Genomic DNA, 17135 nt, shown 5'->3' on the forward strand with positions numbered 1-17135 from the left:
TGCGTTGTGCCTAGTGCCGAGCTTGAGGAGGGCGGGGCATGACACATAGATTTAAAGAGCACCAGTGAGAGAGAGCTTTTGTTATGCCCCGCCTCTTCAGGCCCTGCACTAAGTATCACACACTACATCAGTTTTGCCCGGAGCGTTCCTCTAAGACGTCCAGCTGCCATTAGAACCACACTTAGAGCTGATTTTGGATGTGGGGGTCCTGGTGCCTAAGACTATTTGAGTAGGGGGACCAAACAGTGGGAACTGATGCTGGAATCCCATGGCAGCGGTGGCGGACCAGGCCAAGGGCAACCACTGCGGAGCAAACATCTGGCTGATCACCGCCGGGCCGACTTGTTCCAAAAAGGCTTAGCTTGATGAGACCTTTTTCTTAAAGGGAACCTATCAGCAGGATTAACCGTATAAAATGAGACATACTGCCTGGTAGGGTTGTTTCTGCTGATTAAAATGATGCCTATTTTGTGAAAATCGGTTGTGAACTTCCCTCCCAAAAAATAAATGTATTCTTTATGCCAAATGAGGGAGTCACTGGACCAAGGGGAGTGGCCAGCAGAGCGGATAGATCCCGCCCCTCAGTGTACCGAAGCCCTTAGTTACACAAAGAATAAAAGTCTTTTTCTCTTGGGAACGCCACAACCGATTTTCACAAGACCGGTCTCATTGTAATCAGCAGAATCAACCCCACTAGACAGTGTGTCTGGTTTAATAAGGTTAAAACTGCTGACAGCTGCTCTTTAAATTAACTATAGCGGAAGGCCCCAAAAGCCTCTAGTAGCCATCAGATTTTGACACTTGTGCTATACAGTATAGTGTTTATTTATCAGTGTAGTGCCCCTTTAGGCAAAGAGAGAGTATAGGCGTGCTCAGACCCCGTCACACCAAGCACGGACCACGCCAAGAACCACAGCGTAACTAAAGTAAAAAGAGAAAAAGGTCCAGATCGGTTAAAATGTTACCTTTATTTTTCAGTGCAGATAAAAGCCAGTTACAGTCCAGTCTACATGTTTCGGATCAGAGACAATAGCGATCCTTCCATAGTGCCCCTTTAAGGGCGGATGATTGTTTTAGGAGCAGGGTGCACATGTGTGGCAGCGCCTGATATATGACGGCTCCGTTCTGGGGACTGCTAATAAAGATATGTGCCCGGTCTCAGATCACGTCCTAGAGATGTTCGCAGCTTGAGGGGTTGTCAGATCTACTTCGTTATCTTCTGTAGATGTCTATGAAACTCCTATTGTCTGGAATTGGATTCTAGAGTGGTCAAGCCCCCCCCCCCCCCCCCCAAAGTGTATAATCTTGAGGTTTGGGAATTTCTTATCCCACGAGGTAGGTAGCCCTGCGACTATAAAAGCTCTTATTGCCGGCCTGTAAGAAGAAGTAGTGTGAATAATCTGGATATCTGGACAGCGAATACTCTGGATTGAATTATAGCCTCGTGAGAACCTGATTAGAAGATCCAAAAGTCAAATCCAATAAATAAAAAATGTGGCAGTGCTGCTAGTTGTGAGAGTAGGCCCGTGGAGAGTGCAAGGACAAGGAGCTTCACCAAGATGTGTATTACACTAGGCCAGTGATGGTGAACCTTTTACAGACAGAGTGCCCAAACTGCAACCAAACACCCACTTATTTATCGCTAAGGCCTCTTTCACACTTGCGTTGTCCGGATCCGGCGTGTACTCCATTTGCCGGAGGTGCCCGCCGGATCCGTAACAACGCAAGTGAACTGAAAGCATTTGAAGACGGATCCGTCTTCAAAATGCGTTCAGTGTTACTATGGCAGCCAGGACGCTATTAAAGTCCTGGTTGCCATAGTAGTAGTGGGGAGCGGGGGAGCAGTATACTTACAGTCCGTGCGGCTCCCGGGGCGCTCCAGAATGACGTCAGAGCGACTCATGTGCATGGATGACGTGATCCATGTGATCACGTCACCCATGCGCGTGGGGCGCCCTGACGTCACTCTGAAGCGCTCCGTCAGCCGCACGGACGGTAAGTATACTGCTCCCCCGCTCCCCACTACACTTTACCATGGCTGCCAGGACTTTAGCGTCCCGGCAGCCATGGTAACCATTCAGAAAAAGCTAAACGTCGCATCCGGTAATGCGCCGAAACGACGTTTAGCTTAAGGCCGGATCCGGATCAATGCTTTTCAATGGTCATTAATTCCGGATCCGGCCTTGCGTCAAGTGTTTAGGATTTTTGACCGGAGCAAAAAGCGCAGCATGCTGCAGTATTTTCTCCGGCCAAAAAACGTTCCGTTCCGGAACTGAAGACATCCTGATGCATCCTGAACGGATTACTCTCCATTCAGAATGCATGAGGATAATCCTGATCAGGATTCTTCCGGCATAGAGCCCCGACGACGGAACTCTATGCCGGAAGAAAAGAACGCAGGTGTGAAAGAGCCCTAAGTGCCAACACGGCAAATTGACCTGAATACTACAGTCCAATAGTATATCTTCCATGTACTTTATCATTTACCTATAATATCCTGCCTACATTCAGCGCGCTGCCTGTGCTGTTCAGAGTGCACCCTGCGCTGATGAATGGCAGGAAAAGTCTAAGGCATATTGGCACACCATAGACTTTTCCCAGGGAGCGGGTGCCCACAAAGAGGGCTCTGAGTGCCGCCTCTGGCACCCGTGCCATAGGTTCGCTACCACTGCACTAGGCGGTAGGGATCGACCGATTATCGGTTTTGCCGATATTATCGGCCGATATTGAGGATTTTGAACGTTATCGGTATCTATTTTGCCGATATACCGATAACATATTGGGAACACAGAAAGCGCTGCTCTCAGCGCTCTCTGTGTTCCCTCCGCAGCACAGGGGAGAAGGAAGCAGTGTCTCCTCCCCCTGTGCTGCTGCTGCTGCTGCTGCCGCTGCCGCCAATGAGAGGAGAGAACATAAGAGGAGGGGAGGGGCTGTGGCCACCGCTCCACCAATAAAGAGAAGTCTTTCATTAATTCATATACAGGAGGCGGGAGCTGGCTGCAGAATCACATAGCCGGCTCCCGACCTCTATGAGCTGTAGCTGCGGTCCGTGGTAGTTAACTCCTCAGGTGCCGCGGATCGCAGCTACCGCTCATAGAGGTCGGGAGCCGGCTATGTGATTCTGCAGCCAGCTCCCGCCTCCTGTATATGAATGATTGAGAGACTTATCTTCATTGGTGGCGCAGTGCGCCCCCCCAAGCCCCCCAGTATTATTCATTGGTGGCGCAGTGCGCCCCCCACCCCCGTATTAAAAACATTGGTGGCGCAGTGCACCCCCCCCCCCCAGTAATCATTGGTGGCAGTGGCCACAGGGTCCCCTCTCCCCTCCTCCGATCTGAGCCCCAGCTGTGTAAGCCTGGGGCTCCGATCGGTTACCATGGCAGCCAGGACGCTATTGAAGCCCTGGCTGCCATGGTAATCTCCATGCTGCTGTGTGCACAAAGCAGCAGGGACAGTGTGAGCTCCTATTCATCCTGATAGAGATCTATCAGGGTGAATAGGACAAGGGTTCTAGTCCCTAAGGGGGCTAAAAGTTAGTTAAAAAAAAAAAAAAATATTAATTATAAATGAAAAAGATAAAAAAAATAAATAAATACACATTAACAATAAACCAAAAAAATACACATTAACAATAAACATATAAATTTTCAGCAGATTTGTGTAGGAAATTTTTTTTTCTCAAAAATGAAAATTCCCAGAATATCGGTATAAATTATCGGCTTTCGGCCTGAAAGTTCACAAATTATCGGTATCGGCCCTAAAAAATCAATATCGGTCGATCCCTACTAGGCGGTGCCGGCGTTTACAGTGGACTGGGGTCTGGGCGGTGCCGGCGCTTACACTGGACTGGGGTCTGGGCGGTGCCGGCGCTTACACTGGACTGGGGTCTGGGCGGTGCCGGCGCTTACACTGGACTGGGGTCTGGGCGGTGCCGGCGCTTACACTGGACTGGGGTCTGGGCGGTGCCGGCGCTTACACTGGACTGGGGTCTGGGCGGTGCCGGCGCTTACACTGGACTGGGGTCTGGGCGGTGCCGGCGCTTACACTGGACTGGGGTCTGGGCGGTGCCGGCGCTTACACTGGACTGGGGTCTGGGCGGCGCCGGCGCTTACACTGGAATGGGGTCTGGGCGGCGCCGGCGCTTACACTGGACTGGGGTCTGGGCGGCGCCGGCGCTTACACTGGGGTCTGGGCGGCGCCGGCGCTTACACTGGCCTGGGGTCTGGGCGGCGCCGGCGCTTACACTGGCCTGGGGTCTGGGCGGCGCCGGCGCTTACACTGGCCTGGGGTCTGGGCGGCGCCGGCGCTTACACTGGCCTGGGGTCTGGGCGGCGCCGGCGCTTACACTGGCCTGGGGTCTGGGCGGCGCCGGCGCTTACACTGGCCTGGGGTCTGGGCGGCGCCGGCGCTTACACTGGCCTGGGGTCTGGGCGGTGCCGGCGCTTACACTGGCCTGGGGTCTGGGCGGTGCCGGCGCTTACACTGGCCTGGGGTCTGTTACTAGAAGGAGTGTTGGAGCTTATGGCATATAGTTACACATGGAACTCAACATTAACCCAGTATGCTCCCTCTAGTGGTGACTACAGGCAACCAGAATAATTTTTTTTTTTAAGGATGTTGGCTTCAGACAAAGAAAAAAAATCACTTGGACACCTTTGGTTCAAAACTCTGCCAATTTTAGGAGTCAAATGATCTTTTTGGCCTGCATTTATGACTTAGTCCCCCTCCGTAAGACACGTGGATGTCATAGTCGGGGCCACTACTCCATTACTCAGAGAACAGGTTCTACGCTGGAGGATTCGGCTTGACCACGTGTTACTTGGTTCCGTATGCATTTGAATGATGCCAGGTAATTCTACAGTGCAGGGGTAACGGACGTAAACCTGGACAGCTGTCACTGGTGCTGTCATTTACATGCGGGGTGCCAGTAAAGCTCTGGACATCAGAGTCTGGTCTCTGCAGGTGCTCTGGAGTCGCAGAGTCCTTATTGAGGGGTGTAAAGGGGTCCTCTGGAACTTTAACCAATCCTTAGCATAGGTTAGAAATGTTTGACTGTTGGGGACCAACCTTTGGGGACCCATAGGCGCAGCCACCAGTATAAACCATTCATTGTGCTTATTGATAGGTTGGCACCGCACTGATCACCCAAAGAATAGGACATCAGTCCCAGAGGACCCCTTGGGGTGCATGTGTCCCCTGCGAGGGTATTGATACGCTACCAGCCCCTTTGTGAATACATGTCGATGCAGAAAGGTTCATCTTGTTTTCACCATTGATGACCGTGCACTTTGTCTTTCTAGGTCCTACAAATATAGGTGGGGGGCGCCTGTCCTGATCCTAGAGGTCCTGCCCGCCCCCCACCATGGGCAACGCCGCTACGGCCAAGAAAGGTGGCGAGATTGAAAGTGGTGAGTACACCCTACATCTTTTAAGACCCAGCTGTCGCCTGGAAACGTCTGCTGTAGTTCTGCGGAAATGGCATCCGTAGGTGTTTCCATCTGACCGTCTTAAGTGAACTTGTGTTGGTGGAAGGCGTTTTTGTGTGAAATCGAAGATCAAACTGTCTGTCTGGTACCCAGCTGTAGACCAAGCTCTCCATCGATGTCTGGATCCACATGTTAAATAGTAATGATGACCTCAGGATAGATCATCATTATCACATCGGCTGGGTCTAGCAGTTGATATACGAGGGTCCCAGGAGTCGGACCCCAACCGATCTGATATTGATGACCTATTCTCAGGATTTCCAGGATATGGCCCATGAGACCATTGGGTTGATCCATATACTGAGAACAGAAATGAATGTGTGCTTGTTACCAGTAGACCATCTCCTGCTTTCAAGGCCAACCTCGGTGTAACCTTGTCTATGTTCGGCCATGTTGAGACTGTACATTTGGCTATTAATGTCTGTTTTTGGCCACGTGTGACGGTTTTACAGAGGACACCAACTGGTGGAGAGGAACAGGTTTTTTTTCACTTGTTTCATGATCAGGAGCCTTTAAAGGGGGTTTTCCAGGATTTTATTTTTTTTGATCAAATCTTTTTATTTGAAATCAATTTTTCATTTTCCGTATGAACATGGTGAACAACACAGAGAAACTCTTCCCAACATCCCCCACTCCTGCACTTGTATGGCATATCTCACTTGTAAGTATACATAGAAGAGAGATTTAGGCAGGCTAAACTCCTGTTGCAAAGCAGTAAATTCTTTAAGAGAAGTGCCTTCGAATAACTGACACAGGCTACTTTCACACTAGCGTTCGGAGCGGATCCGTCTGATGTTTCATCAGACGGATCCGCTCCGATAATGCAGACGTTTGCATCCGTTCAGAACGGATCCGTCTGCATTATTACTTAGAAAATTTTCTAAGTCTGAAAGTAGCCTGAGCGGATCCGTTCAGACTTTACATTGAAAGTCAATGGGGAACGGATCCGCTTGAAGATTGAGCCATATAGTGTCATCTTCAAGCGGATCCGTCCCCATTGACTTCCATTATAAGTCTGGACGGATCCGCTCGCCTCCGCACGGCCAGGCGGACACCCGAACGCTGCAAGCAGCGTTCAGGTGTCCGCTCACTGAGCGGAGCGGAGGCTGAGCGCTGGCAGGCGGATGCATTCTCAGTGGATCCGCCTCCACTGAGAATGCATTGGGGCCAGACGGATGCGTTCGGGGCCGCTCGTGAGCCCCTTCAAACGGAGCGCATGAGCGGACACCTGAACGCTAGTGTGAAAGTAGCCATAGTCTGTCCAGACCAAATTTCCTCCATGTCCTAGCGCTGGAGACCTTATTAAGTTCCTCATACATGATATTTGGCCATATTGGAGTAAATTTCGTATACCCCACAATACCTGCCATGTTTCTGGTCTTCCACCACACCATATGTATCATACCCAATATCCCGTATCTTCTCCCTACTCCTTTAAAAGTGCCATCCTCTAGCGCTGATAGGAGGCACTCTCAAATGTTTAACTATCCTACCTGTCTTATTAACCTGTTCCTCCTCACCCCAACACCTCATGTGCTGCATTTGGGCCGCCAAATAGTAAACCAGGGGATCAGGGACGCTCAGTCCTCCTTGAGTCTTGGGTCTACATAGGGTACTCAGTTTTATACGAGGAATCCCCTTCTTCCAAATCAGATCCCTAAAGATTGCATTGACAGTGTAGTACACCTTCAGTGGAATCCACATGGGAGCATTATGCAGCACATAGAGAAGCTGGGCCATAAGAATCATTTTAAGCAGGTTTGTTCGGCCAACAATAGATAGAGGTAACTTAGACCATGACTGTACTTTCTTCCTGAACTTATCCAGTAACGGCATCACGTTCAGGTCTATAAAGTCCCCATTATTTCTGGAGATTAGCATCCCCAAGTATTTGAAATTCAACACGATCTGTAGCCCCCCGGTCATGACAGGATCTACCGAACCATCCCCAGCAAGCGGCAACAGGATCGATTTTGTCCAGTTTATTCGTAGGCCCGATATGTGTCCATAACTGTTAATAATCTCCATTGCAGCTGGCAGGGATGTTTCCCAATCATCTAAAAACATGAGCAGATCATCTGCGTATAAAGCTACTTTTTCGGTTACCGACCCGTATCGAAATCCCTTAACCACCGCGGATGAGCGTATTGCCTCCGAGGGCTCTATTGCCACCGCAAACAATAACGGCGACAACGGGCAACCCTGTCGGGTACCCCTCTGCAGTTTAAATGAGTCAAAGATGTATCCGTTGACCTGTATTCTAGCCGTAGGGCATGCGTACAGCATTTTGACCCAATCAATAAAGACCGATCCCACCCCCATCTTTTCCAATACTAGGAACAAGTACTGCCATTCCACGCTGTCGAATGCTTTGGCCGCCTCGAGAGACACGACCGCCGCATTCAAGGCGTGAACCTGGCCCACCTGAACATTTAAGTATAGTCTCCGTATATTTTTTCCGCAGTCGACATGTTTGGCATAAATCCTGCCTGATCTTTGTTTATAATGACTGAGTTAAGTCGATTAGCCAATATCTTAGCCAACAACTTGACATCCACCTGTAACAATGAAACAGGCCTATATGATTCCGCCTCCTTCGGGTCCTTACCCGGTTTTGGTATAACAACTTTAATCGCCTCATTCATTGTGACAGGCAGCTTCCCCAACAGCCGAGCCTCATTAAATACTTCCAATAACTGAGGCAATAGGATTGGGGCAAATTGTTTATAAATTTCGGCAGGTAGGCCATCCCTCCCTGGGGCTTTATTGTTAGCCATATCTCCCAGTGCTACTTCCAATTCTTTTAAAGTAAAGGGGCTGTCTAGGAGTACTCTCTGATCCTGTTCTAGAGTGGGCATTCGTAGGGGCTGGAGGAAATTTTTGATGTCCGTTTCCATGGCTACAGTTTTAGAAGAATATAGGTCCTGATAAAATCCTGACAATACCTGGAATATTTTTTCAGTGGTTACTTGCACCGTACCATCCGTGTCACGCAGCGCCGCCAAGTAATTAGACTTCTGTTGCGCCCTAGTAATCAGAGCCAACAACCTGCCCGCCTTTTCCCCTTCCTCATAATACGTTTGTTTCAAGAAAAAACGTTTATTACGGGCATTACGGAGCAAGCGGTCATCCAACTGTTGCTGCGCCTCCCTCCACTGAGATTCATGCTCTGGTATAGGGTTTTCTACATAACTATACTCTGCTGCCTCTACCGCCAAAAGTAGCTTTCTGGTTAGAGCAGGTTTTCCAGGATTTTCATATTGATGGCCTATTCTCGGGATCGGTCATCAATATGAGATTGGCGGAGGTCCGACTCCGGGCACCCTGGACCTCTGGTGAGCAACATCCCCATTGACTTGAATGGGAATGGGCTACGCCTAGGCCACGTGACTGATGAACGTGATGTCACTGACCTAGGAAGAGAGCACTACGGCCTCTGCATACATGGGATCAGTAGGGTGGCCATCAATATTAAATTCTAATTCTTGGAGAGCCCCTTTAATCGGTCCCATACCACTACTTGCATGATGGTCAGACCAGGTGAGTTTTGCTCCCCCCCCCCCCCATGTTATAACATGGCCAATGCTAAATTACTTAAAGTTCCTCACCACTGGGTTTTACTTCAGGGGGTTGTCCTAGAATGAAAACGTATCACTTGTCCACAGACTCGGGTCTCATGCACATGGCCCTTGGCGTTTTTGCCGTCCGCAAACTGCAGATCCACAAAACACGGCCGTGGACGTTCCGCATTTTGCTGAATGTTACACCCTGGCCTCTGTTAGAACTGTCTGTTCTTGTCCCCAAAACGGACAAGAATAGGACATGTTCTAATTTTTTTTCTGCAGGGCCACAGAACGGGACGTGTGGATGCGGACAGCAGGCGGTGTACCGTCTGCATCTTTTGCAGCCCCATTGAAACTAATGGATCCGCATCCGATCGACAAAAAATGTCAAAGCCACGGCCGTGTGCATGAGCCCTCAGGTATAAGCTCTAGGTTGGTGGGAGTCTGCCTGTTGGGAGTGCCGAAAACGGCCGTGCGCAGTGCTCCACTATTCCTGCAGTCCCATAATTGGAGCATTAGTGTGCATGCGCGACCGCCGCTACTTGTCAATGGGAAACATGGGACACCTGTTCTCATGATCATGGCGGTTCCAGCAATCAGAGACCCACCAGTCAGACACCAGACGTCCTGGGCTCGCCACCACTATCAAACCTACAGCAACCAATCAGAAGGTAGTTTACGAATTTCCAGGGTAGTTTAGGAAATAAAAGCCGAGCTCCGATTGGCTGCGATTTTCTTTTCCGACCATTTATTGAGTCACAGCATGTCCTGAGCTTCCGTGCAACAGGACGGTGCCTGGTGCACCTCGTGTGCAATGTCCCCACATGGAGGGTCCAGTATTACACTGTGCGGGTGGCACTTCCTGCGCCCTCGCTTCCTGCCATTCACGTTTCTTTGTGTGGGAGTTGGGGGCGCTGCCCATCTGAGTCCTGGTTATCAGTGCGAGAATTAACGAGCGGTTAAGGTTCCATGCCGGCCATCGGGTCTGGGGAGTAATTGAGGGCGGTAGGCAGGATTTATGGTTAGGGTGCCGGAATGTAATGGGTTAAAAGCAGGGCCACTCGATGGAAGGTCCGGACGTTTACAGGTGAAGGGGAGAAAAAAAAAACAGCCAGGTCCTGCGTCAGGAATGGGTTAATGGCGCAGCAGGTCACTTGTAATGAGCTTTTATCCCGGGTTAATCCCCTTTAGCGGTTATAAATAGCTAGCCCGTCCCCTCATAACAGGGTCAGCGGTGGGCTGTTGCGTCTCTTCCTGCCCCCCTCTTCTTCCTCTCACCTCCTGTCCAGTGCTCTGCAGAGCGTTGCACCCAGTGCCAGCGGATGCTCCGTCTCCGTAGCCGATGCTCTCCTCCACCGCGGGCATCTTTCGGCGCTGGAAACTTTCCACGACGCTCAGCTGCTCGACCCCTGCCCTGGATCGAGAGAGCTGGGATCAATACGGTACTGCTCAAGCTTTAGGTGGAGGACCGGTCACTATGGGGGTCCTCTACAGCACAGGCCATGCTGAGGGGGGTAGTATTGTGGCACATCCTCTGATATCTACAGGGTTGAGATTGCAGACCTGCCCTGGGGTGGTCTCTGCCCACTGATACCAATTGCTTTAGTCTCTGGTCTTGAACGATAGGGTGGTCTCAGCCGTTACTAAGAAGGTCCATGGGTTGTAAGGACTATATGGGTCAGGATAGATCGTATATTTCAGAATGCAGGCCGACATTGCAGAGGACGCCCTGTGTGCCCTTCCTGCAGCCGAGCATGCAGGTGTTCTTCCGAGTGCGTGGGCTCTCAATAAGGAGGGGGATAAGCCAGTTTAAGACGCCTGTAGCGGCGACTTGTGTCTCTGTCGGGCAGAATAATTGATGCACATTGGATGGTCGATCAGAGTTCTCTGACTCCGTTTATGGTCGGGGATTCCTCGCTCTTTTTTTGGGGGGGGATCAGCAGATTTCTGCACTCATTGCCAGACCCTGTAGTATATTATAATCAGACATTGTCTGACAACCTAATACTAACTCCATGAGAGGGCAGATGGGCATCTGCCAGGCTCCTGGTGCCATGTATCTCCTCCAGGGGTTAAAGGCTAGGTCATCAGTATCTGATCGGTGGGGTTCGGACACCTGGGACCCCCGGCGATCGGCTGTTTGAGAAGGCAGCGACACTCACAGCAGCACAGCGGCCTTCTCTCAGCTTTTCCTAGGCCAGTGACGACACGTCCATCGGTCAGATGGCCTAGGAGCAGCTCAGCCCCGTTCAAGTGAATGGCGCTGAGCTGCGATACCAAGCACGGCCACTATACAATGTACGGCGCTGTGCTCGGTGAGCAGGGAGAAGGCAGCAGCGCTCACAGGAGCGTCGGTGCCTTCTCAAACAGCTGATCGGTGGGGGTACCAGGTGTCGGACCCCACACCAATCAGATACTGATGACCTATCCAGAGGAATCTTGGAAAACCCTATGTCCGATCCTTGTCCTTAGCCTCCCCCTAACATCTGGTGACTGTCTGGAGGGCCCCTTCCAATGGTTGATAATGGCCTCTCTTCCTCCTTGTCTAGGGCCCACGTACCTGTGCACTTCTGGCGTGATAACTTTTAATTTGCAGCGTGTGACTGGCCATGGACATGAGGTCATTGTCAGCCAAGGTGTACCGTGTTTTTGGCCCATGCTTGTAATTCGTAGTCGTCCACCAGAGGTTTCATTTTTGGATCCGGCTCACCCGGGGCCCCTGTGGGCACACGTCCATGAAGCTGTTTGCTTGTGTCCTGGTGGCAGGTAGACATACAAGACCTCTGTAAGATGTGGACCCAGCAGATGGTATGTGCAGAAGTCAGGGCGCCCTGCTTCTATCTACTGGTAGAGGGTCTGCCTGAGGGTGTAGGGCCCCTTGCAGGACTGAAGGCTGAGGACAACCTGTAGACAGCCCAGGTCCACCTCTGAGTGCGCACTGATAAATCTGAATGACAGGGTTTTTGTTGGGGTTTTTTTTTTTACCCTGCCCCACCTACCTGGTGAATTAATCTTATAGCTGGAAGTAATAGGATAAGGTGTGGTTTGTCCTGGGGCTGAAGGGGTTACGGCATCCGGTTGGTGCCAGGGGCTCTGCGTGTCCCGTGTGCGGCTCCGTCACTAGAGTCTGAGGAATGTCAAGGATTTTCTGTGTAATGTAAACTTCCCAATAATCCCAGGAATAGGGGTCAGCGGCTGCAAGACACATTGTACTTGTAGATAGCACATCAGATCTGGGGCGAGCCCCCCCCCCATCAGATCTGGGGCGAGCCCCCCCCCCCAACTCCCGGACGAAAGGCCAGCGGTGACAGATCTGACCTGCAACAATGGGTTTTAGGGAATCGTGGGGGCTGGATATATTCTGTATGTGGTTGAGGTGCCTCATGTTCTCATGTTAGATCCCATATCTTTATGGGGTTGTTCGGAAAACCAGACAGCCCTCTGGATCAGCCCGTAATAAGGAACTGGCAAGTACTTACCTCGTACGTGCCGCCACCGTGGTTCTCCCAGCTGGGCTCTATTAACTCTGCTGCCTCAGTGATGTCACATGGACAACACGTGATCACTGCAGCCAATCACTGGACTCTTTGGTGCACTGCTGAGGTCAGTGATTGGCTGCAGTGGTCACACGTTGTTGACGTGTCGTCACCTCTGCAGCCAAGCAAATAGAGCAGGGTGCACAAAAATAGAGCCTGGCTGGGAGAACTGGATCTGCCAGGTAAGTACTTGCCAGTTCTTTATTGCAGGCTGATCCTCAGAGTTGTCCCGTTTCCTCCTGAAACCGGACAACCACAACCAGTTGCCACTTAAAGGGGTTGTCCTGTCTGTATATTGGTCCCCGCTGTTCTGAGGCAGGATCGGCGTTCTCTCCTTACAGCGTGGTGTCGGCCACAAGCAATGGCGCGGTCACAGCTTCTGTGCGTCGTGGGAATTTATACTATTTTAGTAAATACTTGATTCCCTATGAAATAACATCCTCATCCGCATTTTTTTTGCAGACCCGTTGACTTCAATGGGTCTGCGGTCTGCCCTTTGCGGACAGCGTCTCTCTTTTTGTCTAAAACGGACACGCGGAGGCTAAAAACCCACAGATCATCCGTGTGCTTTTCACAATCGTGTGCCCTCAAGGTGTGGACAACAGACCCATTGAAAACAATGGGTCCACAAATAACAGGCAGAGGGCACACTGTCTGCATCCGTATTTTTCGGATCCACGATTTGTGGACTGCAAAATGGATAGTCATGAACGTGGGACCTCAGGCTGTTCCTCTGCGAATCTTCCTGGAAATGTACGGCTAGATGGAAAACAAGGTGTTCTGATTCCCCTTGTCGAGGGCCGTGTCCCTATTCCTACACAGCACTGATTGGACGATGTCAGGGTTAGGGATACATGCATTCATACATTTCCAGGGGGAGTAACAGGGGGACACAATGCAGATCTACAGAATTATTTCATGGCGAATACAGGCGTTTACTAAAACGGACGGGGATGACGGGAAAAGAGGCAGGATTGGAAGCGACAAGACATCACCTATGCTGTGGCGCTGTATGGCTTCTTTCTGCTGTGCTGGGCGACCGGATTTCTGTGATCCTGGGCAAGGGTGGCAGGCGGGCAGTGTGGGCATGTCGTAATCTGCAGGATAATACGAGGAACGAAATAGAGGAAGGCACAGGGCTGTTTGTGTGTACACAGTGCCTGACCTCAGCGCGGTAGATTACAGTTAACGCCAGCTATAAATCAAGCAGTCGGTAAGGTTGGAAATTTCCACAGGTAAGAGATCCTCTAGGTGGCGCTGTGGTATCAGTGTGATACACTCAGTTCTGTACAATGTGCACATTGTTAAAGGGGTTCTCCCACCTCAGGCAATGACATTTATCATGGAGAAGAAAGTTCATACAAGACACTTACTAATGTATTGTGATCCTGCATTACATTGGCAGTGGCCGTACCGGCTGATGTCCAGGGGTTACGACCACCGCCAGAGCAGATACGAGGTGGCATGGGATGCGCACGGGTGCCTATGTGCGCTCCCACGGTCCCGACCACCACAGAGACCCGCGCTTTTACCTATAGTGTATAAGCACGACCACCACTGCTGGATTGCAGGGTGGTCGTACCCATGGAAACAAGCGGTGTATCATGTAATGGGAAAATGAATCCAGCCAGCAAAGGAGGCAATATGGAGAATCACAATACAATAGTAAGGGCCTTGTATTCACTTTCTCTACATGATAAATGCCATTTGGTGAAGTGAGAGGACCCCTTTAATCCAGAAAAGCCCTTGGACACACCTATAACATAATGAAGGAGGACTTTTAACCCCACTTTCCCCATGTCATGCTTACTGGAGTCCAAGAAGCTGAGATTTGAGGTCCCATCTGGCCTATCCTAGAGATATACCATCAGTGTCCTAGATGGGCTAACCCCTCTAAGGGGACTGTTTTAGTCACTTTTACTTTATGTTCACTTTACGTTGGGGCCCGCAGCACAGCAAGGATTGATGGGAGTTGTAGTTTCACAACAGCTGGTGTGCGGCAGGTTGCAGAGCGCTGCATTACAGGGTGACCGCCCATAGGTGGCAGCGGAGGGCTGTATTACTGATTTACACAATGATAGACTTCCGAAAAGAAATTCCCCTCCTAGGGTACGGACACACGGGACTGCTCCGCCGTGGAGTTCATGGGGTAAATGCGGCAGGTTTCACCCTCTGAACAGTACAGCTTGAAATCCGCAGCATAAATTGATATGCGGAGGACGTTACATACGCGCTGCAGGTCAAGTCATGTGCAAAGTCCACATAGGGAATTTTCTGCAGCATGTGGATGAGATTTTTTTATTTTAATTTATTTTTAATTTCCTGATACTGTACCACACTGGGTTTTCTGCACGCAATTTACATGAAAAATCGCCAAACATATCCGCAAAGAACGGCCGAAACCACAGGGTTCACAAGAGATGTGAAATGTAGATTTTGCTGCAAACCCTCAGCGACTCTCCATGGGTTGCGCGTGGATTTCACCCTTTGCAGCGCAGCCTAAAACTGACATATTGTAAATTAAAACCCGTACATCCTGTGGCTGAGATTCAGTGAAATCCCATCAACTTGCTGCTTCTGTGAAAAGCTGTGGTATTTTTCACATTACTGAAAATCCACAGCATTTCCGCCACGTGTAGACTTCATGAAAAGATGCAGGCTTTGGGCCCATTCACACGTCCGTATGTGTTTTGCGGACCCGTAAATTGCGGATCTGCAAAACACGGACACCGGCAATGTGCGTTCCGCATTTTGCGGACCGCACATCGTCGGCACTTTCATAGAAAATACCTTTTCTTGTCTGCAATTGCGGACAAGAATAGGATATGTTCTATTTTTGTGCGGATCCGGAAATGCCGATCCAGACAGCACGTTCCGGCCCCATTGAAATTAAATCGGTCCACACCTGTTTTGCAAAATTGCAGAACGGATGCGGATCCATTTTGCGGACGTGTGAATGGACCCTTAGAGAGGACGGTACAGGTAAGTAAACGGATCCATCGTGCAGGTCTTGTGCGCTCAAATCTTTTTAAAGGACCTTGTCACTGGTGGGGACTAAAGGGGTTGCCCCATCTGGTGTTTCCGGGGTTGGTGCCACCTCTGGGAACTGCTCGTATGTCATGAATGGGGCCCCGTCTCAGTGAATGGTGAGGTGGCGGAGCATGTGTGGTTCTCTCCATTCCCTCTGTGGGGCTTCCGAAAGCGCTTATGTGGCTATTAGTGGAAGAGAATGACTTTTCCCATGTCGCAAGAGTCATAGCCCCACGTCGGACATTGTCTGATACCCTTTCAGGCTGTATAGCTCAGTTACATCTATAAATGACAACCGGGGAACCAGAAGAAACAAACTCTGGACCAACAGGAAAGGTCCAATGTGACCCCTTTTTACTCTACTAATTTGCCCAAGAGGGGCTCCCAGTGCACCTCAATAATCACTTCCCCCTTATGATTTCCTTCTGGCTGGATGTAAAGGAACGCTTACTTATCTAGTGACTCTGAACTAGTGTGAAGCAGAGGCGTGCCGGGAGTCAAAGTGAAAACCTGCCATAGCCCTTTGTTCCGCAAAGGGTAAAGGCAAAGGCTACGCGGTGACTTTGGTCACGTGACGCCAAGAACGCAAGGTCGCATTGCCAGTCGTGATTGTCAACGTGCGCAAGTTCTTACAGGATCGCAACACGTCGGTGGTGAAAGATCCAAAACTCTTGGATTTTTGCTTGCAGATCGAGCACGCCCCCGTGCTTCTCCAATCAAAGTCGCTGAGACGGACCAAGAGGGTGGAGTACAGCCCTGCAGATAAATGTCCATTGTGGGAAAACTCCTTAAAGGGAGTCTGTCCGCTCTGAAGCAGTCCTTAAACTACAGTAACGGGTGTATAGTGTATGTGACGCTGAGGCCGATTATGTCATTTTTATCTTCGTACTCTTAGATTCTGACGCTGCGCTCCATCAAACCAGCAGTAAAATGCATTGAGAGGACTCAAAGAGGAGTCCCGTAATGCATTTTACTGCTGGTTTATGGGAGCAGAGCATTAGAATGCAAATGATTGTGAAGATAAAAAAAGCCCATAATCTGCCTCAGCATTGCTTACATTCTAGTTTGGAGGACGTTTTGGAGCTGACTGTTTCCTTTGACATGTACCATAATGTAACTGTACGTCATGGGTTGCCCATGCATTAAAGGGGTATTGCTGTAATTTCAAGTTATCCCTTATCCACAGGCAGTGATGGCTAACATCCGGCACTCCAGCTGTGGTGAAACTACGACTCCCAGCATGCGCCATTCATTTGTATGAAGCTCTGACAATAGCCAAGCAAGTATGCATCTTGGGAGTTGTAGTTTTACCACAGCTGGAGTGCCGGAGGTTAGCCATCGCAGGGATAGGGGATAACTATTAGTTCATGGGGGTCCCATCAATTATGAGGAGGTGGCCTGGTTCCCTTCAGGGACTCCCAAAACAAACTGCCATTGGTTGGTCATAGCCACTGCTCAGTTATCTATGGTAATCCCATAGGATCCTCAACAATCTAATAGGTACCCCATATCCTATAGGG

At 50.3% G+C, this 17135-nt stretch overlaps 1 protein-coding gene across 2 annotated transcripts in view; it reads left to right on the top strand.

The window, feature by feature from the left end:
* The window catches only part of LOC120986229 (cAMP-dependent protein kinase catalytic subunit alpha), a 43200-nt gene that overhangs the window by 3626 nt on the left and 22439 nt on the right, over positions 1-17135 (top strand). For both annotated transcript variants that reach the window (XM_040414676.1, XM_040414677.1), the window contains exon 2: positions 5301-5408. In XM_040414676.1, coding sequence (XP_040270610.1) covers positions 5363-5408 — 46 coding nt within the window. In that variant the 5' untranslated portion in view covers positions 5301-5362. The remainder of the gene's footprint in view (positions 1-5300; positions 5409-17135) is intronic.

The sequence above is a fragment of the Bufo bufo genome, chromosome 1 (assembly GCF_905171765.1).
Source record: "Bufo bufo chromosome 1, aBufBuf1.1, whole genome shotgun sequence".
In the NCBI taxonomy this organism is placed as follows: domain Eukaryota; kingdom Metazoa; phylum Chordata; class Amphibia; order Anura; family Bufonidae; genus Bufo; species Bufo bufo.